Here is a 25,649-nt window from a genome sequence, read left to right on the forward strand (position 1 = left end):
AAGTTAAATGAAGTAGTACGACGACCTCGATCTGTTTGAGATGAAACTCTCTGGTAAGAGGGGACATTTCATGTCGTACTACATAGAACTGAACTGCGTCGTGTCTCTGCAGGAACCGATGGAGAAGTCCGGCTACCTGTTGAAAATGGTGAAGACCTGGAAGAAAACGTGGAAGAGACGCTGGTTCGTCCTCAAAGACGGAGAGCTGCTCTACTACAACTCACCCGTGGGTTTTATACGCTTTTACATCTTGCATATATTTTAGTCTTTCATCTCTTTAGCGTCTCGCTATTGAAGGTGGCATTTATCTACCGTTCTGTTCCCACAGAGCGACGTGATCAGGAAACCTCAGGGTCAGATCGAGGTCCACGCCACCAGCAGCATCGCCCGCGGAGAGGCAAAACAAGTCCTCCAGGTTTATGTCCATCCTCGGATATCTACTCCCTCAGAACTATCCCATCCTCTTTCCCCATCCCTCATTGTCGCCGTGTGCGCCGCAGGTCGTGACGGGGAAGCGCGTGTACTACCTGAAGGCCGACTCCCCCAACCTGCTGGAGGAGTGGCTCCGGGTGCTGCAGAGCGTGCTCAGGGTGAAGGCTGCCAGTCCGCTCTTCACCCAGCCCGATACTCGCCCCGGCATGAAGGGACTGCTCGTCAAGGTGCACAGACAAACGCAGACGACTTTACCAAGAATGAAAAAAGGTGTTTCACAAACATTCCTACATCTTTAGTGAAATGTGTCTTTGCTCCATGGCAGGTGAAGCACGGCTACTCCAAGCGGGTTTGGTGCGCTCTGATTGGGAAAACCGTGTATTATTTCCGCAGCCAGGAGGACAAGGTGAGAGTCAACATCACATCTTAAGGTTTGCAGGATGTGGGGACAGAACTGTGACGCTCTGGTCGGGTAAATGTTGTTTTTTCACACTTTATTGTTGGCAAGATTCTAAATGAGACATGTAGAATAAAATGTTTTATTATAATTATTAAAATCACCATTTTAAGCTTAAATGTGTTCAAGGACCTTCGTAAGCGTGAACATCTGACGATAATGGCGGTTTTTTTCACAGCTTCTGGCTACGATAAATGGTGTGTTTAAAAACCCTGCTTTTTAATCCCGCTAGCGGGTTTTGTATCAGGAAGGAGCTTTAGTTCAGAGGTGTGTGCTCTCAGTTCCCCCTGGGTCAGATTAGGCTGTGGGAGGCCCGGGTGGAGGAGGTGGACAGGTCGAGGGACTCCGGTGACGCCCTAAAGGCGTGTGGGCGGGGCTTACAGACGGCCCCTTTCACCCTCGCCATCCATCCACAAGAGCAAGGGCCCACCTACCTGCTCATCGAGTCCCGCCACCAAAAGGTCAGTGTCGCTCCGGAAGTTCATCATTTATTTTTCTTCTTCTATTTTTTGTCATTGCTGCAATTTTTCTGCTCTACAATTTTATTGATGAATCTAATGCAAGGATGTGACTATGTACGGGTGTGAACAGAGCTGATGGAACTCATAATGTCGGTGTCCTGTGCCTCGAGTGTCACTGATGCTGTTGTGTGTCGCTCTGTAGGATTCGTGGCTCTACCATCTGTCGGTGGCAGCGGGCACCACAGTGGGTAAAGTCGGCACTGAGTTTGAACAACTGGTGGGAAAACTCTTCCAACTGGACGGAGATCCAAGTAAACGTCTCTTACGAATGAATTTATTGTTTGTTGTGTCTTTCATTGGGTTTTGTTCATAGCCTATGGAAGCCCAAAAGCGTCAGTGAAATAAAAAATAAAAATCAGACTTAGTCTTGTGATGGAAAGAAAGAGATCCCATAAATGATTGTAATGAGTAGGATATTATTAATGACATTATAAAATAATAACTTGGTAAACCTTCTCAAAATAATGACTTAATATTGCAAATTAATGACGCAGTATCTTGAAGTGATGACTTAGTATCGCAAGATAATGACTTAGAATCAAATTGTAATGATTCATCTCGAAATTATGATTTCGTATCCCAAAACACATCAAACTTGTTTTTAGATACTCGGCCGTTATTTCGGTTCCTCGTTATAATGACTTACAGGATCCTTTTTTTCATCACATTTGCGAAAATGGACTTTCATAAATAGCTGATTGCATTTTTTTTTTTTTACTTTCTAAATAAATATTTTTCATACATCATATTACATCACACCATTGATCCGCAATGTCTCTCTCTCTGTCTCTCAGGCTCCCAGATCTGGAGACATCCCATGTTGTGTTTCAGTAAGGAAGCCCTGTTGTCTCCTCTCACCACTCTGCCCTCACAAGCTCTGCAGACCGAGGCCGTTAAACTCTTTAAGGTACACACACACACACACACACACACACACACAGCATTGATATGCCTTCTTCTGTCCACAATCAGAGAGCGATATCTCGTCTGTCTTTTTAAACCCTCGTCTCTCCTCAGACTTGTCAGCTTTTCATCAACGTGGCCATCGACGCTCCGGCCATCGACTACCACGTCTCGCTGGCCCAGAGTGCTTTGCAGGTGTGCCTGGCCCACCCCGAGCTGCAGAACGAGTTCTTCTGCCAGCTGATCAAGCAGACCCGGAGGAGGCAGCCGCACGGCCATCCGGGTCCCCTGCAGGTTTGCATTCTCGCCACACGGTGGCAGCAGTGGCTCGTGTTACTTACTGGAAAACGCTGACGTTTGAAAGGGCAGGGTGTCTGAAAAAGTGTGTAATCATCAGGGTTTAACTGAGAACATTTTTTTCAGGTGCTTAGAAAAAACATCACAACTCCAAACAGTTCAAAATCATTTCAGGCGACATAGTTCAAAACCGATCTCCCATAGCCTGTAACCAGATATACAAAGATGCAACAAGGAGAAGCTGCAGCTTTGCAGTCCGTCTCTCACACTGATGCTCCAGGTTCTTTCGTTGCTGATTCTCCGTCTCATATTTGTGACCGCTTGTTCTGACCTCGTGCTCGTGCGTCATTCTTTAGGGTTGGCAGTTTCTAGCCCTGTGTGTCGGACTGTTTCTGCCTCAGCATCCGTTCCTCTGGCTGCTCCAGGTTCACCTCAAAAGACACGGAGACTCCAGGTGAGAAAACACTAGTTATTTTCACTCATAATTAATGTCATTTTCTCATTAGTTCAATTATATTTATAAAATGTTCGTTGGTTTCCCAGAACCCATGTCTTGTTTTGTTCAAGATGTAATTTGCACCGAGCAGAGAAACCCTCACACGTGAGAGCCTGGAACCAGAGAATGTTTCGAGGTTTTTCCCTGAAAAATTACCAAAAACCAAATCAATCAATTGTCGAACAAATTATCAATTCACATTCTGTCGGTCGACTAAAATGAATTCGGTGCTTGGCCCGAGTTGTCTTCCCTTCTATAATGAGATAATGCTGACATGGCATTATCATGGAGCCAGCCTTTTACAGTCAGTTAGTAAATCATGCTGTACGACAGTCTGTGTGGCAGGCAGCTTCCCTCCAGGGATGTAGTGACGGCTAAATGAACTTGAACTCAGTTTATATACTTCAGTTAAGTGCAATAACTGGATTGATTATTATCAACGATCACAGTTCGATTAGTCGTTTTTAGGGTTTTTCATCCTGAATGGCTTATTTAAGAGAAACTTACAACTCACATGTCTGGTCAACACACAAATCAAAGTGCTGCTTTTGTGTGATTCATCGTGTAAAAACTCAGTTTTACAGATCGGTCGATAAAATGAACTGAACGATGAGTTCGAAATGAACACGTTCAGATTGACGGTATGTGTTTGTCCTTGATGTGCGCACCACTTCTGTACCACTGCATCCTCAGGACGGAGGTGGGTAAGTATGCCATCTACTGCCAGCGCTCCATGGAGCGGACCCAGCAGAAGGGCGAGAGGCAGGTCAGGCCGTCCCGCATGGAGATCCTGTCCATCCTACTGAGGAATCCCTATCATCACTCCCTGCCATTCAGCGTCCCTGTCCACTTCCTCAACAACACCTACCAGGTAGTAATACACCAGCACAGAAAGATAGAGAACAATGATAACAGCCGTGGCTCCTTCAAAGCCAGTTCAGTTTGGCTCTCGCTGCTTCATTTATCACATCAGCCTCAAGTCACGCACAGTTTACACATAAACCGGTCCACCGTAAAGAGTCGCTGTGTGTTTCATGTGCATGTCATACTCGTGCTCGTCCTATCTACCTGTACGTTCTGAGTCAAGGTTTCTCTTGAGGGAGTGTTTGTTTTTGTCACTCCCTGTCTCTCTCTCTCGCTGTATACTTGCTGGAAGTGATGACACCACAGCCTAGTATCAGCTCTGGGCTCATGTAAATCTGCTTCAGGACTTGGCTGACTGAAATACAATAACAGAGGAAACATTGCGACATGATTTCCATTACATGTCGTAGTATCCCTTCAGGTTGAACTGTAATCATGTTGTTGGTCTTCAGATGCAATACTTTGGCCTGCAAAGCTCCTAAGATTCCCATCAGCCCCAGCTGTAGTGTGTGTCTGGTGCTAATAGCACACGTTAGCATTAGGGCTATCCCCCTCCAAGCCGATTAGTCGACTAATCGGTCGTTATGGTGTCGTTCGACTGAGATTTATTTAGTTCGATTCGTCGTTTTTAGGGTTTTTCATCCTGAATGACTTATTTAAAAGAAACTTACAAGCACATATCTGGTCAACACACAAATCAAAGTGATGCTTTTGTGTGATTCATAGTGTAAAAACTCAGTTTTACAGATCGGTCGATTAAATGAACTAAGCGACGAGTTCAAAATCAAGTAAGGAAAGCCACACAGCTACTTCTTCTGGGATGAAGAATGCTTCCTTTTATCTGCTAAACTTTAGCATGTTAGCATTGAGCATGTTAGCATTGAGCATGTTAGCTTGCCGTTGTTAGAGTTTAGCTCAAAGTACAAGTATGGCTCAGTACAGCCATGCAGAGCTGCTTCTTGTCCATGTTGAGATGACAGTAACAATGCTTCCTTTTTCCTGCTGAACTTCAACATGTTAGCATTGTCACGGTGAGCATTTTAGTGTGCTGACGTTAGCATTTAGCTTAAAGCACCACTGTGTCTAAGTTTAAAAAAACAAAAGGAGCTTAACTGACTAAATTGCATTCCCATAGGTGGTGAGCTTCGATGCTTCGACCACAGTGGACGAGTTCCAGTGCCGCCTCAATCAGGACACCGGCATCAGGAAAACGGCTTTATCTGGTTTCAGCTTGTACACCGACGACCCCACCGGACGAGAGCTGGAGCACTGCCTCCAAGGAGGCATCAAGGTGCACCTTCTGTCCATGCCATGGTTGCTTTCTTTAAGATACAGGCAGCCTTGGTTTCCTGACACTTAGCGATAATCTGTCGCCTCCATGCCGCCCGCAGATTTGTGACATCATCTCCAAATGGGAGCAGGCCTCTAAAGAGCAGCACACTGGCAAGTCTGAAAACACCAGGACGGTCCGCCTCACCTACAAGAGCAGGTAGAGAAGGACCCAGCCGCTTCCCTCCCTCATCCTCTCTTTGCTTCTTTTTCACAATGTTTTACCACCTCTGTCCGTACCTTTCCATCCGCAGGCTGTACTTCTCTCTCCAGGTCAGGGGGGAGTCAGAGAGGGAGAGGTTGCTGCTGGCTTATCAGACGAATGAGGCCATCGTCGCGGGACACTTCCCTGTCAACAAGGAGCTGGCTCTGGAGATGGCTGCCCTGCTGGCCCAGGTCTGAAAGCTACTTCTTTTTTTTTCTTTTAAATGTTTACAATATGTCCTTTAATGGGATACGTCACTGAAACAGTGACACATATTTCACATATTATTGTTTGTTAGACCAGACCCCACCTTTAAAAAAAGAAGAATCCAGTGTAACACTCACTGTGTCTGTGTTCAGGTGGAGTTTGGGGACTTTGAGCGTCCCTTCTCTGCTCCTGGACCAGCCCAGACCAAGTCGACCCAAACCCTGAAGCAGGTCCTGGACAGATTCTACCCGAAACATTACCGCAGGACCACGACTGAGGAGCAGCTCAGGTACCAGCACACACTGAAGGCTGGCTCTTTTACATGGCAATTTAATGTGATGTTGTCTGTGAGCTCAGTTATAATGTCACAATCTGTTGTCACCATCATGAAGTGTAGGTTTCAATCACAGGAAGTTGTTTCCTGTCACACTCCTAAACACACAGCAATCATTTTTCATCATTCAAACAAATCCAATCCGGTCAGACCTCAGTGGAAAATAGTTTGATTCTACTCTGAAGTTTCCAATTTCAATATGAACACTGTTGTGCACCCCCCCCTCCACTCAGGCAACTGCTGCAGCGCCTCTCCGCCCGCTGGGCCTCCCTCAGAGGTCGAAGTTCCTCTGAGTGTGTGAGGATCTACCTGACCGTTGCCAGGAAGTGGCCTTTCTTTGGTGCCAAATTATTTGAAGCAGAGGTGTGTGTCTGTGTGTGTGTGTGTGTGTGTCTGTGTGTGTGTGTGTGTGTGTGTGTACAGTAATCTCTTGTTCATTAAGGTTATTTGTCAATCCCCAAATAACAACAAAGTAACTGTCAGAGTTTATGCATCTTTAATGTGATCTTCCAACAAACAAACAAAAAAAGTTGTCATTCCACAGTTTGACCACGATTGCTTCAAAGCCCGGCGCTCTTCCTGGGGGCTTGCTTCTGTACGACCCCCCCCCCCCCACACACACACACACACTTACTGACCCCTTGTCCGGACCACACCCATCTTCCAACACAACCTTCATTTTGATCTCAACTACACATCTCTTAAGTTTGGTGACTCCACAGACAGACAGCTGGATAATAAGGACTACAAACCTCCTTTGTTTTGTAGTCCCCGCGACAACAGGTGTCTCCAGCACCACATTTTCTCATGATGACTCACGCCGATTTGCTCACAAGGTTGAAAACAACACCAGCGTCGGACGGTAATTAGCACCTCGCTGACACAGCGTCAACAAAGACCGTCCGTGCTGCACTCACACACGGGGGGGGGGGGTTCCATTTTTGTTTTGGTCACTGACTAATCATACAGTGATGTCAGTGATGTGGCAGCTTGTTGGTGGTGTGTTCACAGCGCCGGAAAGTACCGGCTGTGGGAGGATTCAATGATGTGCTTGTAAATAGTTTAGTGCACGAACATCCGTACAGCATGCAGTCCACTTCATGTGTCCCCTGGTCGGTGAGGATCAAGGACAGTGACATTGAAATATGATTGTGTTGCATACTGCTTGCTCTCAATATATCTTATTGTGGTATATTATGAAATTGAATCAGGGATTTATCTCTTTCTGGTTTTAGTCCATCACTCCCTCTCCAGAGCAGGGTGCACGCGTTTGGCTGGCGGTGCATGAAGACGGTATCAGCGTTCTGGAGCACAACTCTGTCGTAAGCATCTCTGGTGTTAGACCCGCCTGCAACTGTCCAGGCGTGATACCGTCACTGACATCAAACGGACTCATTTGATGCGTGGTGTTTGGATGCTGAGCATAGCGATGCAGTGGTTTATTTCGTAAGCTCTAAGAAGCTAGCACGCATCCGGTTTAAATAAATGGAATGCTCAAAAAATCTACATTTAGTTTCCGCGTTGTGCTCCGCCCTCTTCATGTCAAATGTCTGTGTGTTCAGAAGCCGCTGGCGTCCCACTCGTACAAGAACCTGATGACGTTTGGGGGCTGCAAGCAGGACTTCATGCTGGTTGTCGGACAGAGCGTCGGCGGCAACGCCGGCAAAGACAAACCCACGGAGAAACACCTGTTTGCGACCGCCGCCTCAAAGGTGAGTGAGAGATGAACCTCATCGTTTCTCCCTCCTCATGCTGGTTTGATGCAGTTTCGCTGGATCTGTTTTGCATGAAACAAGAACACATTCAAATCACACAACACAATATTACAAACATGTCTGTCAGCTTTGTGCAACACATGCTTGAAAGCAGAGGAGTTCCTGCTGAATGTGGGCGGTGCCAAGTGGGGTCAACCACACACTTGTTTGCTATTGGTTGAGAATCCGACTTCGCCGGTCACAGTTCACCAAAGTTAAACTTCATGTGATGCGTATGTGCACGTTTCTCGTTTATGGTCTCAATCTCCAGCTTTAAGTCGTCTTCAACACAGCATGATGTTCATTTCGTAAATGATGGTCCATTTAGAGTCAAACTGACCATAAAGCAGGGTTTGCTTTAGGGCGGGGCTACCTTGTGATTGAACAGTCACTGAGCCTACCAGAGCCTACCTGGCGTCACTCCTCCGCATATGGTAACTTCCGTTCAGATGGCCGAATTGCCAAACTTGAGGCTTGATAACCGCTGTCCACAAACCAATAGGTGACGTCACGATGACGATTGAGTGATGGAGTTCCTCAATCACCACGTGTTGCCTCCTTCTTCCATAGATGGTGACTTAACAGACACGTTAATTCAAGTGAAAATCTTCAATAATTCCTGGCGCTTTCCTGCCATCGCTATGTCGCATCTCTTCGGCTGAAACCGACCACATTAAGGATTTCTCAGCGGAGTCTCCGTCTCTCATCCCCTCTCTCGTTGTGTTTCGCCAACAGATAAGAGAGATCACCCTCCTCGTCTCCGGTTACGTCAACAGTGCTCATCAGCAGAAGGCCGCCGCCCACCACCTCTCCGCCCCGGCCCTGATGGTGGCGCAGCCCGTCAGTCTGAAGAGCAAAGAGCCGAGGAGCAAGTCCCCGCCGGCGCTAGGACGCCCCAGCAAGACCCCCACGCTGCTGTGACGGCATGGCAACTCAAACTCTGAGAAATCTTCACTGAGCTGAGCTGCCTTTTACCTAATCTCAATTTGAAAGATGAAGGACTCATTCACGGCCGCACTCGGCCTGATTCCAACGTCACGCAGCTCCTCTTTCTTGTCAGTCCGATCCTGTAGACACTATTTATTGACCGACTTCTGATGTCTCGCTAATGTCTCAATAATCGATCCGTGCTGTGCGGCACATTTTCCCTTTTTTGTAGAGCTGCCCTTTGAAGTAAAGTTATTGTTTTCCACAGTCATGCACGGTGTAGAAGAGGCGATGAGGCTTTGTTCAGGAATAATTAAGAGGGTGTTTTTGTGTCTTTGTCCTCCTGTAGGGCACCAAAACCCCTCACAGGGTTCGATGTTGTTGTGTAATGAAGGATACGGAGCAGTGTGATGAAAGCAGCAGGCAAGACCGCAGCTGAAGAACACTCAGTGAAAATGTTCGCATCCCGCTTCGCAATGCAATAGACGTGAAGACGAGAGAAAACAAAATCAATCTCACGGTCCGGTTCATTCTCAGATTCTTTTTTTTTTGTTGTAATTCTCTTCAGTTTCAATGCAGGTGGGACAGGAAAGAAAAGACGTTCTGTTCGTGCCATCTTTACAGAAATGGCCAAATAGGACACTGAGCGTTTTGTGTGCCAGTTTGGACCCCATGTGCTCTTAGTTACTGAACAGCAGAGCGGTGGAACTTTAATCATGCACAAATACCGGAAGCCTTTTGCAGCGGCACGTGATTTTGGCAGAAGTTGATTTAGAGGAAGTGGATGTGGCAGATGTTGAGGCAACAGGTTGGTGACTTCTCCGTTTACCTGGCATGGAGTTTTAAAGAACAGGATCAGATGTAGTAACCCATGTAATCTAAAGAAACTGGAACAGGAGGCCTTTTTTTGTGTTTTTTACATAAGGTACTTAAGAAGGGTGGAATTCCCCTGCCAGTATTATCCCCAGCCTGGACAGTGAGGTGTTGTATTTATTTGTCATATAAATTGGAATATGTCTTGTAATTATTGTACAATGCTCAAATAAACTAAAACTACAGGAACAAGGCTACAGGTTTCACAGAGTGTCAAATGTGTTTTCAATAAAAACAATCCATGCCGGCCCAGCCTCGTCATGTGACTGACTCGTTGATACCTGCAACAGGTCCCTGACACGCCTCATTCCTGCAGTCTTTCACAGAATAGAGGGGGAGGGAGGACATCCGATACCCAACCTGTCTGAACTAGTTAGGCATGCTTTTGTCCCTGTGGAGATGAAGTGTGAGGGAGGAGGGGGGGGGAACTAGGTGAGGCAAGAGAACCTAGACAAATGATTAGAGAATGACTGGCTAGTAACTGGCTTATCGAAACCATAGAAATGGAGAATAATGAAAGAGGAAGTGTACGTACATGTTTCGCCAATCACAAGGATCTACAATAAGTGCATTCAAAAGTACAGCACAACATTTGAAAACAGTCTGTTCCGTCACCGATGCCTTCGTGTCGCTTGGGAAAAACAAAGACTGTCCCTCCAGTGGGGTTTCACTGTGACAGAGGGTTAAACAGGGACTGCAACGTGCCACCTTCAGCTGGAGCACACACACTGACCCCCCCAGTTATTTTTTTTTAACCCGCTGGCACTTTTGTTCATTGCCACACAGCAAATTCCCAACTTGCAGTCTTCACTCTGTTAGAATAAAGGCCGCCTTTAAACTCAGCATTGGTCCTTCACATAATGCTGGCCTGAATGAGCTGGAACCTGACTGACAGGTTCCACACAATGCAATTTCAGGAGGTTAAGCTTTTATTTAAAAAAAGAAAAAAAAAAGAAAAAAGGAAACCTCCCTCTACAGTAAACAGGTGCTGTCATACAGCAAGGAACTCTGTCTGCAAGTCAGAGCTGAAAACTCTTCCTCTGGATTCATGCAGGTGGAGAAGAAATCAGCGTTGAGCTGTGAAAAGCAGATTAAAAGTTCTATTCAAAGAAAAAAGCAATGCCATGACAGTGACTCACTCAAAACAGGGCTGCCACACCCATTCAAAACAAACTCATCTGGGTAGGAAACCTGGCGGCCATCTTGTGTGCGAGACTGCCATGTACTGTAACCATCATGACACACACACCATGTGTTTGCATTGACTTTTAAGTATCAGCAGAACAATGTGATCATTAGGACTAAAATAGTTCCCCCCCCCCCCCTCATGATCCGCTGTACTTTTCCATCGTGACCAGACAAACCTTGACAGAAACAAAGAACAACACTGCACCACATCAGTGTCTTTAAAAAGATTTTATTATAAACATTTAGACAAAACACACAGTAGTAGGTAGGAAACTGTACAATCTACAACGCGGATTTTAGACCACTCGACGCGTTGACATTAAAAAGCGGCATGTGCCAGGCACGTTTCCAAAAGCAGTTCTTTATGGCATATAGGTGGACGATGCATTAAGACTTGACACGATTTATAAATAAATGGCGGTACCAGCTGTGCCAACACAAAAAAAAGCAAGTTCATTGTTACAATCTGTATTCCTCAAGTAAAAAAAGAAAAAGAAATGGCACACCTCCCACTGCAGAAAAAAGTTATTCCATAATGGTCTTCATAGACTCCCGCTGCAATGAAGACTTTACATGGTCTCCAGTTCTCTTTGCTGAAGGAACACAAAAATTATTATTAAACACATTCCATGGTGCAAAATGTAACTCATAGTTGGGAGTCACAGGAAGATCATCTCACCTGGGTTTTGCTGTATCTCTGATTCTGTCGCCTTCTGGCAAAGAACTGCACCAAAAAACAAACAAAACTAAATTAGGACACGTACTGATAACCCTAAATCGGCGCTTAAGCGGCAGACATTTGGATAAAAGCACTCACCAGGACCAGCAGGCCGGCGATCACGGCCAGCACCACCACCACGATGACGGCGATGATGCCGCCCGACAGGTGCTTCATGGTGAAGGTCGGGTTCTCCTCGTCCACGTAGTACACCAGGATGTTCTCCATCTCCACCTTCTGGCCGTCCACATTGGGCATGAACTGATCCTGGTTCCTGAACAGGGGCAGCACCTTCACCTGCAGGGGAGCCGAAACAATAACAGGGGTCAGTCACCGGGGCCTCTCTTCAAGCATTATACAGGATTTAAACAACTGAGAGAAAGAAACAAAAATACACACATCTTTCTCCATGTAGTAGGCCATCTGGGTCAGGTCACTCAGGCGGTCTCCCATTGCCTTCTTCACATCCACCACAATCGTGCGGGACTTTGCGTCGTACTGCGGCACAACAGACAGGACGCTGTGTTAGTCAGGTACTTTTGTCATGCCGTTCTAACATACATTAAAACATGCGTTGTTGAATTATTGTTATTTTTTTTTTAAACTGGAGACTCACCTCGACCTTTTCCACCAAGTCCTTCTTAAAGTTCTTGTAACGTTTGTTCATGGCATCGGAAATGGCACTGCATTAGGAAAAATAAGAAATCACAATTGTGGCATATCGAAACCCAGAAGTCAACGATGCTTGATTTTTATTCATTTGAAATGGGGGCTGTTAAAAGTACTCACGCCTTCAGGTTTTCGGTTTTCAATGGAGTTGTCAACGGTTTGTGTTTCAGCTGAAGACGAACCCAGCTGGATGGGGGAGGGGGGGGCAAAACAAACAAGGAGACAAAGGGTTAACATTCAGCGCCCGAACATTGACACTGATCATCCACGCCGATGATGATGATGATGATGATGATGAGGACAACACTCACTAGGTCTCCACCAGCTTGGGGCACTTGAGATCCTTGCCCTCCTTGTCGGTACGACGGACTCCAGCGCTGTTGACGCACCAGCACTCCTCCGTGTTGTTGCACTGCTTGGCCCTGAACTTGCCGTCGGTCTCGCAATCCGGGTCATAGATGCCGTCGTTGTCCACGAAGGCCGTCTCCACCGGCTTTCCTCCTATTGTGCGAGTGCTCAGGCCCTTTTTAGCTCGGTACATCTCAGCCTTCATCAGGAAGCACTTGGGGACCACTGATGGGGGAGGGGGAGGGGAGCCAAATCGTGAGCAACCTGCAAAAGCGAAGAAAAACCTACACAGGCTTGATCACAACATGCAGGTTTTACTTACATGCCTCGCAGTTCAGCGTTTGTTTCACGCCGTCGCCGACCAGAACGGTACAAACGCATGGAGTCAAGTCACAGGTAGCCCACTTCATAGTTTCACATGCACCTAAAAAAAAAAAAAAAAGTAAAAGTAAAAGGAGGGTTAGGGTTATCAATATCTAATTATGTAAGCGACCCCTGAAAATAACTAAGTAATTTGCGTGCATGTCAAGTTAAATATCACTCAATGTTTCAAATATCTACTGGCTCCACTTTTATCAGCACTACAGTGTCGCACAATGCACAACTGTAGTGGCCAGAGGCCCCCATAGTGAGACGAGAGGAACGACCCCAAATAGGCTTGGTGTACACCGGGCTGTGAAGGATTTATTGTATTGTCGGTTATACGGCCCTATAAGGGGGGAGGGGGGGGACAGCAGGTAGACTAGCAGGTTTACACCTGGGCGTTGGTTCCTCCAAACAGGCCGAGTCCCCTGAGAGCGGAACAGATCCTCCCAACCCCCACCCGACAACGACATGCGCTTGACAAACACCTTATACTGGGGTTTTATTTGTCCACCTCTACTGCAAATAAGTCACGTTATGCGACCAGACGTTACACTTAAAGTGAGAGAAGTGTTCCTGTTGAAATACACGGCATTAAAAAGCAAAATTGAAACATCAATTTTTCACTAAAGCTTACAAAAAGCGCCAAGAAAACGCACTTGAAAATGGAAAATAGCACAGAATGACATTTAGGCGAGGCGTCAGCGCGAACTGCGTTGAAAGTTTTTTTTTTAAGACCAATAAAGTTGAATAAATCAAACTACTTACAGTTAGCTGAGGCGCCTGTCGCGAAGGCGACGAGAACGAGAGCAATCCACATTTTCATGATGAAAACTAATCAAACCAAAAAACGACTTGTTGAGAACAGAACAAAACAAAACCGTCAGCTTTCTGTCCCTCCGCCGTCCACAGAGGTCAAAGATAGAGTAAAGAATGGCGTTCGGGGGAAAACAAGGCTTCCTCTTTCTCCCTGCAGGTGTGTCCCGGCGGTCGAACCTGTTTGAGGTAGAGAGACTCAACGAGTGCGCGTGCGCACACAAACACAAAGGTAACGACTTTGAAACTGGAGCACGAGCGCCACCAAAGTGAAGTAACACAGCTGGCTGTTGATTATATCCCTTTTGATGGTTGTTGTCCAACTGACACAAGAGCGGTTATGAAGTAAATTTATAGGACAACTAGTCTATTGACGTCACTCCAATTTGACGGGGGTGGTTCGTCAAGCGCACCTTTTCTCCGGTGTGACCATATTTGGTCTCTCTCTCTCTCTCTCTCTCTCTCTCTCTCTCTCTCTCTCTCTCTCTCTCTCTCTCTCTCTCTCTCTCTCTCTCTCTCTCTCTCTCTCTCTCTCTCTCTCTCTCTCTCTCTCTCTCTCTCTCTCTCTCTCTCTCTCTCTCTCGCTCTCTGTTGACATATTTTATTCTTTCAGCTTATCAACATACAAAAATTATTTTGTGGTTAATATTTTACAGGCAATACTCTGCCTAGATTAACACTGTCTTCTGTCTGTATAGTGTGTGGCTTGTAGTGACCTTTATACGACAAGAAGAATTGTTGTGATATTTCTGCAGGATGTTAAGTATCGCAGCTAATAGTGTAATTTTATATGTAAAGGCCTTTATTGTATCATTGCAATATGCCTGTAGGATCATTATATAGATATCACTTGAGACAGTTTACACCATATAGTTTTACACTAGACTTTTGTAATGATATTCATATATATATCCCCATTCTGTTATATCGTACCTTTATAATATGACTGTGTGATCGTTTTTATCACTGTGTTATACAGTCAAAGCATTTAGTTGTGTCCAGAGTCCATATAGTTCATAGTTCATATCTCACACCTAAGCAATATGTGCACAAAATGCGCAGCGTTTAAGCAATACTTCTAAATATGTAAAAAATTAATATTGTTCAACTGTCCGAAGCAGGGATCTTACCTGACAGAAACCAGAGGCTGGCGGGGAAAAAATGTGAGGTATTGTGAGTCACGCTCTGTGGGATGACACGGCTGAGTCATGCCCTCGGGTCTCGTGGAGACTCTCCACCTGAGAGATACTCTCACACTCTCAGCAGTTTACCCAATATTTTTTTTATGCTTATTCATTAGTCCCCATCAATCAAGAGTCAAGTGGGCTACACAGAAAAAGGGAGGAGGAGACGCCCCGCAGATGGGACGGACACAATCTAAAAGACTACATACACTAGCTTACTTTCATGGAAAAAGATAGATACAGAGGTAGAATTAATCTAATCGTCGAATCGCTGATTATGGGCTTGATTTGTGTAACCTCATCTAGGGGAACAGTTTTGAAACAGGCAGTCACTGCACCACATTTCAATAGCTTTTCGTGATTTCTACAGCTTGTTGTTTGTCACTTACGAGCATATTAAGAACTGTTAAAAGAAATAGTCTGACATGTAATAAAAAAAGGCACTTTTTATGAAATATTACCACTTTAGTTTTTTAATCATGATGCACCATGCTCTGTTTGCCAAACCGGTTGTGTTACGAAACCCTTTCGGTTGCTGTAGAGAATTAAAAGCAGCTCACACAAAAGTGCAGGTGAGTCATTTTCACGAGTGCACCTGAAGGCAGATCAAGGTTTTGCACACTCTTGCCTATGTTCTTCGATGAACCATAAATGTGCGAGGAAGGCTTTTATTTAAATCTGCCTACATACCTCGCCTACCACAGAAAAATTAGCCAATTTAGGCAATTTCGATGGTGTGACTACATTTTAGCAGAGCGGGTACCGATTAATGCACAAGTGTTTCTTTCTTCCCATTCTGAAAACATTGCATGAAACAAATTACACAGCAAAAGAACAGCTCACAGCATTACGTCCCTGTAGACTCTCTTTGTGGCAAAGAGTACTCGTCAAACACAGCTGTAACTAATAATGTTAATGATTGCTGTGTTGCAGAGGCCTGGTAGTGTGTATGCTCCCTCACTGGAATGCAGCCTTCACTAATGTGAACGAGTGAAACCTGTGGTCCAAGAGTTGTTGCTGTACAAAAACACAACAACACAAATTTTGTGTTTTGGTAGTCTGTGTGTATTTAACGGACAAACATTTAAAAATACCTTTTTGAGTAAAGTATACTCGATTTTGTTTCTTTTAGGACACTTGTGAACTCCTGACTATAGCGTCACCATGAGGTTTGAGTGAAACGTCTCGACAACTACCGGATGGATTGCCATGATATTTTGGTTCCGACATTCATGTCTCACTCGGGGATGAATCCAAAATCTGTGGTGTTCCTCTGACTTTTCATCTCGGGCCGTCATCAGGTGAAAATTAGTACAGAGGATTTGACACCTGCAGAACTACTGACATTCCCAGCAACCCAGCTATATTTTATGCTAGTTATCAAATGTTAGCATGCTAACTTGCTAAAGTAAGATGGTGAATATGGTAAACTCCACACCTGCTAAACATCAGCAGGTTAGCATTGTCATAGAGTGGCGAAGCCCCGCCCCTTTTGGTGTCCCCCATGGGACCTTATTTTGGAAAAAATATGTCAGGTAGTCCTACAACAGCAAGGGACAAATATTTTGTTGATCGAGTTTGAATTGTGCCATGATTTACACACATGATGTTTTTCAATTTCAAGTTAAAGTTTCTCATAGTAACTTAAGTAATTTGTTTTGTGTGAAACGGCTCAGTGTCACCAACACCAACATGGCCGTAACCTTGGCTGGCGAGCTAGCTAACTTAGCTATGTTCCACGCACAAATGTAACGTTATCTCACCCGACGTGTTTCATCCAGCGACTCTTTTTTTTATCAGCCGGGAATTGAAAGAACGAACGAGACCTGTCGTCCGTGTGAGTACATCCCAGTACGAAACACACAGCTATCGTAGCTTCAGCGAGAGACGCCACTTATGCGACTTTTGGGTGTTTAGTCTTTTTTTTAATAACACATTTTCACAGTTGGTTCAACAGTTTTATGACAAAATGAGACTAGATGTAGTCTCTCGCTGCTGACTATCGTAAATATTTGTTTTACAAAATAAGGTCCCAGGTGTGGGCACCGGAAATGGGGGGACTTTGCCTATCTATTGTGAGCATGTTAGCGAAAGCCTTGCTGTACCTAAGAATAGACCACAAGCATGGCTGTAGAGTCCTTTTCACTGCTAACTCCACTGTTAGGGGGTAGGCAGAAACTCCATGACACTTTGTGCCGCTAACCGCTACTTTTCATCTGCCAGAGAAGAGGCTTCACTGGGAGAGCGTGATACACAGAGGGCTCATGGTCAGCACTTCCTCGAACAGTGCAGAGTCAGCCACAGACTGATAAGTAATGTATGTAATAAGTAATAGTATGACTTAAGTGTCAAGTGTAACAAGGGTAAGCAATTGTACAGGCCCGAGTGATTTGATACTTAAATCTTTACAACAGCCAACAAACAACGCTCCCACTTTTCTCACCTGTGGACGGAGCTCATAAACCAGCTCAGTATCGTCTTATCGCTGCAGTAGCGGCTGCCAAGGATTCATGATTCTGCATGTCGTGTATTGTATTCAAGCCTGGATGGCAGTGCTGGTTTGTATCTTATGCTAATACCATATGATTGGGATTTGCCCTACTGAACAATGCAGTGACTGCAAAGAATCTCCGAGTCAATTCAGTCCACGTTTATAGGATTTACTGATGTGATGATACCCCAGTTATGTTTTACCAGTGGCGGGCTGTGTATTTTATACCTGGGCCTTCAGTGCTGTCCTACTACAGTTGAACCACCTCCTGATAATCTCATTATGACGCCAGCATGACGGGATGCTTCGTCATTAACGGGCAATGCATATCGTCAAAATCAATGTAATTAACACAATGACAAGAACAAACTCACAAGAACCAGTCACATATATTGATATGACAACAAAGCAGGTAGAATAACATAAAACCCAAATAACACGATTCAACAGGCCTCTGCACATTCCAGCAAAACACGCATTCATCCACACACTCAAGGGCACGGGCCATTCAAACATTATTCACATCAGATGGAACAATATTAACTATATCATAAAAAAAACGACACCATAGAAAAATTAACACAGTAATAATGCTACTGCAGATGTAAGAAAACAAAAGCAGTTCACTTACCAGAGCTGCTGTTCACTTAAAGACAAAGTCCATCCTCCTTTCTCTGATTACCAAGAGTTGAATCCCACGGTTATACAGTATATCGGTGCGGTTCAGGTCCAATAAGAAGTCCTTCTCGATTCATGGACGCCAGTGAAGACAGTCGAGCCTCCCCATTTGTATTTATTGAATACGTTTGAATGCGTTTGAGGGCTGAATATGTCCGCTCGACAGAGGCAGCAGATATTGGGATTGTCACCGCCCAACATGCCAAAACGCTGAAAATGTAATGTCACGTAAAAACTTCTTACATATCTTTAAACTTTAACTCTTTCTACTACAAAGCTGTGCTAGCTAGTTTCACAACTCTCACGCTAACCCACCGACCAATCAAGCCGCACGTTAATGCTGACGTACGTGTAGGCCAGCTAGCAGGCTCTGGCACGTCAAAGAATACGCCCAACACGTCAAACTAAAGATCTAATTGGTTGAAGACGATACAATCAACATTATCGTCACCATTTACTTAAACTGCAAAGAGATTCACTTGTAATTCAGATTTTTTTACTTAGAGACAGCACAGAGGTGAGATCTGATTGGATAAAAGCTCTACTTAAAACAAGCTGCACTGGAAGCAGAGCAACTGAGGAAGACAGGAGCTGTGCAATGAGAAAATAAGATAATGGGAAAAATATTTACAATACATGTAGTGTATTTATTAAAAATAATTAGATTATAAAATAGCTATAACTGTGTGATTCTGTTTCGGCCAGCAGAGAAGGCCTTGCTGGCCCTGACGGCCCACCACTGTGTTTTACCAAGTAGAGGTTACACCAGAAGCAAGCTGCAGCTTGCAAAAACAGTGGTGTGACATCTCAAAACAAGCATCTTCGATACAAACTCCAACAAAGACAGGAGAAATCACGCAGTGAAATATCAGTAATCCCCGATGATCGGGTGACCTGTCTTCTTACAGCGAGCAGAACAAAAACGAGTGCCACAGGGGACTGGTCCACTTATTGTGCGAGGGCTGACACATAAGCAGGGGAATATGGGTGTTCCCCTTCCCAGAGGTTTACGATGTCAGGGCAGTGTAAGTATGTTGTGGCGGGGGCCATTGTCGCGTGTCCCAGGGGTGGAGGAATCACGACAGGTGGAGGAGAAGGAGGTGGAGGAGGCCGCTTGGCGACAAGGGGGTTCGACTCTGCGGGGAAAGACTAAGAGAAGGAGAGAGATCCAGGAGAGGGGAGTTCACCCTTTATGCTCCAAGAAAGACTCAAAGAGCACCGGGAGACGGGGAAATATGCGGTGAGCGCTAATCTCTGTATTCTGTCTTTCTTGTTTATCTCATTGGGTCTCGTTGTAATAGTGGCTCCTTACAATTACCAAGATTCATTTGTGAAGTCATCGTCAATCCAACTCATGTGACCATGACCCAATTTTTATATTTCTTAGAATTTGTATTAATCTGTTTAAAGCATAAAGGCCTCATTTGGAAGCAAATAATTATGATGCATTCATTGATATATTATCAGGAAAACCCTATGAAACCTGTGTATTATTGTCTTACTGACGTCAATTTGTTGTTCAATGTTGACCGTGTTATAGTTATTATTTAAAACATTTGTTTTTTTATTTCCAAGCTTTTTATTCGAATGAACAATTGCTCAGTTATGGAGAGATTCTTTCTATTTGTTGTATTTACTGATGAACTGACGTGTTCATTTGTAAATGCACACGTTTTATTTTCCCCTCTTACTAAAAGTTAAAAAAGAAATAGATACACATCAAGCCCAATGAGTTAGATAATAAACATAAAAGAGCCAAATAATATTAATTCAAAATCTGAATGAAATAAGAACAGGGAAATACTCTCGAGTAGTAGTAGTGTATTTGATATGCTTTTAAATAAGAAGCAGGATCATTCATGGATATTAAAAGAATAGCTTGAAAACAAAAGTTGTAAAATGCGAGTAACAATTTCCTCATGTTTCCAAGTGTTGCAGTTGGTGATGGACACCATGGCAGCCGTCATACCCGTCTCTGTCCTAGTGGCTGTCACCTCAGGGAGGCTTGATGTGATTTACAGTAGACAGTTGTGCATTTTGGAAATGGGAGTCTGTGTCAGCCCTGTCGCTGTCCTTCCACAAGCTTCTTCTGAGACACAGGCAATAGCCCCTCAAGGCCTGGGGGGAATGCTGACATTTAAATGGTAACCCAATCACAACAAACCAGGACTGCTGTCATTGTTCTCCGAATTCAGCTCGACTATGCCCTCGAGCCAAAAAAAAACACCTCTGTGATGTGTCTGATCGGTGACCAGTTTACTCATAACACCTTGAAAACAGCTTTGTTTCAGTCTTCTCAGAGGAAACTGTGGTGGCAGGGAGTGTCTGGAAAGTTTTAGTTTTCTGAAAAAGGGGTAAAGAACTACTCCAATCATCTCATGCTAAAGGCAAAATGTTTTTAAATCATATGATGAGACCTTGAATCCAAAGAGTCCCACGCGGTGCTCGCTACCAAAGCTGTGGACACTTTACAAAACTCTTTGAGATTTTACCATTTATCTGTACATCATAGACTTTTGAATCATTTGGCTTTTTGACTGACGTGAAGTTTAGAGTCGAAGTTTAGTAGAAACTATGGGAAAAACATTTTTTTCAGGGAAAACACGAGGCAAATAGGGTAGAAATATTAAGCAATATGTGCTAATTTGCATACATTTCCAAAACAGAAATCTGAACATTGGAGGGTCAAAATTATTGTTTCATTTTGTTGACCTTTAGAATAGAGAGAGCGATGAAACTGGAAAGTTTGGTGTATGTAAGCACTACTGAAGTGGGGATTTATGAGTCTGAGAAAAAAAATGTAGATTTTGAAGACACTACAGGTCAATAAGGTAAGAAACTACAGATATTGACATTGATAATAGATATTGTCACAGCCAGGCTCTTAAACTGTGACTAAAATGGGAGACACACTGGTATACCTCAATACACTGGTATACTTCAACAGATAAGATGATTTATTCACCAAAAGTAAATCGATATAAGTCAAATAAATGGGGAGGTGAAAATGTGCTGCACGAGTGTTGTGCTGTAAAGACAATGAGAATAAATCAAAAGCCACAACAAGCATATGGGGTGAGTGGAGATCTGACAACAAAAGACTTCTGCTGCTCAAGCTGACCCAGGTGTGTCCAATGCCACTGATTAATACCCAATCAGGTCCAATCAGAACCCAACATAAAGGCTGTGACAGTAGGCTCGTTAGAGATGAGCCAGTTGCTCTGACGTCATGAACACGTGGGCAACGATGGGCAACGACGCGCAAGGTGGCCGCAGTTTTTAGAGCCAGGCGTCGCAGTTGCTCTCCATCGACTGCTTGACCCAGGACGTGATAGGAAACGCCTGGCTGGCGCCTGATGAAAGAGCTGATTGGCTCTTTGATTTAACAACAAACACCAAGTTTTGTATAAAATCACATTTTTCTGTCTAATTGAAGTATTGAATGCTAGATTGTTGGCGATTCGTGTCATGTTATGCAATGTAGGTTTAATCTAAAAACATATCTTGTGTGGTTGATAATAATAAAGCTTATTTATACAACACGTATCAAAACCAGCAGCAAAGTGTTTCACAGGCAGACATAAAAAGAACAAAAGATAGAATACAATGCAGATACACGCACATTTCCACATCAATCTATATTTAACACACATGCATAAATCCGAACGAGGTCTGAAAACTACAAGTAGCCTACAGATCAGATCTAACAGGATGTCACTGTTTCTGTGACTTCCTGTTTATTCTTTGAAGGCGGCTGAAAACTGTCCGACTTGACCACAGTTGTCTGTCACCGCCCCCTGCTGCTCCCGCCTGCTCTCTGCTTACCCGGCGAGGCGCAGTTCATCTCGAACGAGCCTAATGTCGGCAAGAAACTTCCTCAGTGAAATATTAAGACAATTATCTTTGGTAGTACATGAAGCATTACCGAATGCTAACGTTTGGTGAATTTAGAAGAAATCTGCTGACTCAAATAGACAAATTGTAAAAACACCTAAAAGTGTGTTGGATGGATGTAAAGTGGATGTTTTCTTTACACTAGTCTGAATGAAGACATGTTATTGAAGCAAAATAGCACCAAAATTTCAACATTTACCAATGCATGAAAAACGCTGTTCTATTTCATCCTTACTGACCGCCAGAGGCAGTGCTTAACACTGAATGTATTCCGTCTCGCGCATGCGCAGGTCGAATATTTATATCAACAAAGTCACGTGTGACCTCGGATGACCACCGTCATCTATAAGTTCCGGTGTCATCCTGAGCTCAGTCCTTTTTTTCTTCTCGCGTCGCAGGTTAGCTACCATGGTAGCTTAAACAAGGATGTGTCTACGATCAAGACATATTAGAGCTCGTCGCTGTAGCCTTGTGACTACAGGTCGGAGTTGCGGTTCTCTCGCCCTCCAAAGGCTGCGACGAGCTGTCCCTCTTCGGAGGGAACGGTGTGTTCGCCGTTCGGACATCGAGCCCCGGACTGGTGGACGCCCCTATCATCGGTCGTCACCAGTCTGATAAGGGTCAGCTAAGTCGTGATGACAGCAATCGGTAAGATCGATTAACATTGTTTTCTATAACAGTTGTTTGTTCCACGGTTGGCAGAGCGCTTCCGCTCTAGTAATCGAGTGGCGCGCTAACGAGAGCGTAGAATTACGCTGTCGGCCCGCCCTTCACAGTGTTACGGCTATCACAGTTAGCAGAGTGTTCCTGCTCAGGCAAACTTTGTGAGACACTAGTCCGCATTGGCGTTGTGTACATGGAGATTTAATCTTTACATCTGACGTAATTCGCAGTTAGCAGTGTCTTCACTCAGGCTAACTTGGATGCTAGCTGGGACTGCGTCCATCAACTTTGTAAACCTTACGGCTGTCACAGTTAACAGAGCGTCCCCGCTCAGGTTAACTCAGTGGGAAACTAGCTAAACAAAGCTGATACTGGGACTGCGTCCATCAACTTTGTATCCTTACGGCTGTCACAGTTAACAGAGCTGTCACAGTTAACAGAGCGTCCCCGCTCAGGTTAACTCAGTGGGAAACTAGCTAAACAATGTTGATACTGGGGCTGTAGCCATCAACTTTGTATCCTTACGGCTGTCACAGTTAACAGAGCGTCCCCGCTCAGGTTAACTCAGTGGGAAACTAGCTAAACAAAGCTGATACTGGGACTGCGTCCATCAACTTTGTATCCTTACGGCTGTCACAGTTAACAGAGCTGTCACAGTTAACAGAGCGTCCTCGCTCAGGTTAACTCAGTGGGAAACTAGCTAAACAAAGCTGATACTGGGGCTGTAGCCATCAACTTTGTATCCTTACAGCTGTCACAGTTAACAGAGCGTCCCCGCTCAGGTTAACTCAGTGGGAAACTAGCTAAACAATATTGATACTGGGGCTGTAGCCATCAACTTTGTATCCTTACGGCTGTCACAGTTAACAGAGCGTCCCCGCTCAGGTTAACTCAGTGGGAAACTAGCTAAACAAAGCTGATACTGGGACTGCGTCCATCAACTTTGTATCCTTACGGCTGTCACAGTTAACAGAGCTGTCACAGTTAACAGAGCGTCCTCGCTCAGGTTAACTCAGTGGGAAACTAGCTAAACAAAGCTGATACTGGGGCTGTAGCCATCAACTTTGTATCCTTACAGCTGTCACAGTTAACAGAGCGTCCCCGCTCAGGTTACCTCAGTGGAAAACTAGCTAAACAAAGCTGATACTGGGGCTGTAGCCATCAACTTTGTATCCTTACAGCTGTCACAGTTAACAGAGCGTCCTCGCTCAGGTTAACTCAGTGGGAAACTAGCTAAACAAAAGCTGATACTGGGACTGCGTCCATCAACTTTGTATTGGCCATCAACTTTGTAGCATTACAACGATCACAGTTAGCGGAATGTGCTCGCTCAGGCTAACTCGGTGAATGCGAGTTATACTAAATCAACATTGAGGTTGTGCCCATTGATGGTTTTTACGCATTACGGCTGTCGAGTTCGCTCCGGCTAACTAGACTAAGCTAATACTCGGTGGGTCCATTGATTGTTGTAAACATTATGGACATATCGGTAGCAGATATCAGTTAGCAGAGTGCCCTCGCTCAGGCTAACTGGTAGCACACCAAGAGTTACAGCACCTGTCCAAGTGGAGAGTGTCCTCGCACTGTAAGGACTGTGGGGTTTTTTTGTCCGTTTTCACAGTAGCAGAGTGCTCTCGCTCAAGCTAACTGGTGGGGCACCAATATCTGCAGCAACTATCCGAGTGAAGAGTGTCCTCGCTCCCCTCTCACTATGAGGACTGTTTTCCTGACCTGTTCCACAGTGGCAGAGTGCTCTCGCTCAAGCTAACTGGTGGGACACCAATATCTGCAGCAGCTGTCTTAGTGAAGAGTGTCCTCGCTCCCCTCTCACTGTACGGACTGTGTTCTTTTTGTCAGTTTTTCACAGTAGCAGAGTGCTCTCGCTCAAGCTAACTGGTGGGACACCAATATCTGCAGCAACTAGCTTAGTGAAGAGTGTCCTCGCTCCCCTCTCACTATAAGGACTTGCCTGGCCTGTTTCCACAGTGGCAGAGTGCTCTCGCTCAAGCTAACTGGTGGGACACCAATATCTGCAGCAATTAGTTTAGTGAAGAGTGTCCTCGCCCCTCTCACTATAAGGACTTTGCCTGACCTGTTTCCACAGTGGCAGAGTGCTCTCGCTCAAGCTAACTGGTGGGACACCAATATCGGCAGCAACTATCTTAGTGAAGAGTGGCCTCGCTCCCCTCTCACTGTACGGACTGTGTTCTGTTTTGTCCGTTTTTTACGGTAACAGAGTGCTCTCGCTCGAGCTAACTGGGGGGACACTAATATCTGCAGCAACTATCTTAGTGAAGAGAGTGGGCTTAGAGAGTGCCCTCGCCCCTCTCACTATAAGGACTTTGCCTGACCTGTTTCCACAGTTGCAGAGTGCTCTCGCTCAGGCTAACTGGTGGGTCACCAATATTCGCAGCGGCTGGCTAAGGGAAGAGTGTCCGAAGGATCACTCGCCACTGACTGCCCCCTGCCTGTTCTCTTAACATTCAGCAGAGCGCTCCCGCTCGGACTGATTTGGAATTCCGCATAAACTAGTGGGACAAGGGTTCCACCAGAATCGCGGCCATGTTAAACTCTCCCGGCTGTAGGACCTATATAGCTCCTCTTCAGCCGGAGGACGGCCCTGACCTCTTGCCCTGGCAGGGAGAACCCAGGCAGGACCTGCGGCACCACGCCTTGAGCAGTAAGGTCTGCTAGGCTGGCCGAAGTGGAACACCTGATGCGGGAGGGCTACCTCCCCCTGTCAGGGCAGCTGAATCCGGACCAACCTACCCTGGTCATTTGTATGGCGCTTGCACGCCGGGCATACACAGCAGCTGGAACATCCACCTGTGAGTGCCTTCTTCAGGCACCTTCCCGCCCTCACCACCTTTTCTTCCTCCCTCCGAGGAATATCTGAGGGAGTTGCGTGCATGGTGGAGACACCAGGGCTCTCTCCCGCCTTACATCAGACCATGCAGGAGGTGGCAAATCTGGCCTTGCACGTATGCCAGCCAGTTAGACGACTATGGCGTCCATCAGTTTCCCCTGAGGAGACTCTG

The 25,649-nt window shown here is 45.3% G+C and overlaps 2 protein-coding genes across 5 annotated transcripts in view; one reads left to right on the top strand and one right to left on the bottom strand.

The window, feature by feature from the left end:
* plekhh2 (pleckstrin homology domain containing, family H (with MyTH4 domain) member 2) overlaps nt 1-9,794 on the top strand; it is a 25,552-nt gene extending 15,758 nt beyond the window's left edge. For all 4 annotated transcript variants that reach the window (XM_079280600.1, XM_079280602.1, XM_079280603.1 and 1 more), the window contains exons 13-30: nt 113-226; nt 329-415; nt 501-659; nt 758-838; nt 1,171-1,350; nt 1,553-1,661; nt 2,205-2,317; nt 2,428-2,607; nt 2,967-3,064; nt 3,800-3,977; nt 5,106-5,261; nt 5,362-5,459; nt 5,554-5,695; nt 5,864-6,000; nt 6,279-6,408; nt 7,281-7,367; nt 7,608-7,757; nt 8,535-9,794. In XM_079280600.1, coding sequence (XP_079136726.1) covers nt 113-226; nt 329-415; nt 501-659; nt 758-838; nt 1,171-1,350; nt 1,553-1,661; nt 2,205-2,317; nt 2,428-2,607; nt 2,967-3,064; nt 3,800-3,977; nt 5,106-5,261; nt 5,362-5,459; nt 5,554-5,695; nt 5,864-6,000; nt 6,279-6,408; nt 7,281-7,367; nt 7,608-7,757; nt 8,535-8,720 — 2,385 coding nt within the window. In that variant the 3' untranslated portion in view covers nt 8,721-9,794. The remainder of the gene's footprint in view (nt 1-112; nt 227-328; nt 416-500; nt 660-757; nt 839-1,170; nt 1,351-1,552; nt 1,662-2,204; nt 2,318-2,427; nt 2,608-2,966; nt 3,065-3,799; nt 3,978-5,105; nt 5,262-5,361; nt 5,460-5,553; nt 5,696-5,863; nt 6,001-6,278; nt 6,409-7,280; nt 7,368-7,607; nt 7,758-8,534) is intronic.
* Nucleotides 9,795-11,000: 1,206 nt separating this feature from the next.
* epcam (epithelial cell adhesion molecule) lies at nt 11,001-14,029 on the bottom strand. Its single transcript, XM_079279756.1, has 9 exons — nt 13,654-14,029; nt 12,845-12,946; nt 12,486-12,747; nt 12,295-12,360; nt 12,122-12,188; nt 11,905-12,003; nt 11,605-11,802; nt 11,467-11,511; nt 11,001-11,380 (listed from the first exon to the last, which is right to left on the bottom strand). Exons 1-9 carry the CDS (start codon nt 13,709-13,711, stop codon nt 11,357-11,359), a joined length of 921 nt encoding a protein of 306 aa, XP_079135882.1. The 5' UTR covers nt 13,712-14,029; the 3' UTR covers nt 11,001-11,356.
* Between the last annotated feature and the right edge of the window lie 11,620 nt (nt 14,030-25,649).

The sequence above is a fragment of the Melanostigma gelatinosum genome, assembly GCF_949748355.1.
Source record: "Melanostigma gelatinosum genome assembly, chromosome: 12".
Lineage (NCBI taxonomy): Eukaryota > Metazoa > Chordata > Actinopteri > Perciformes > Zoarcidae > Melanostigma > Melanostigma gelatinosum.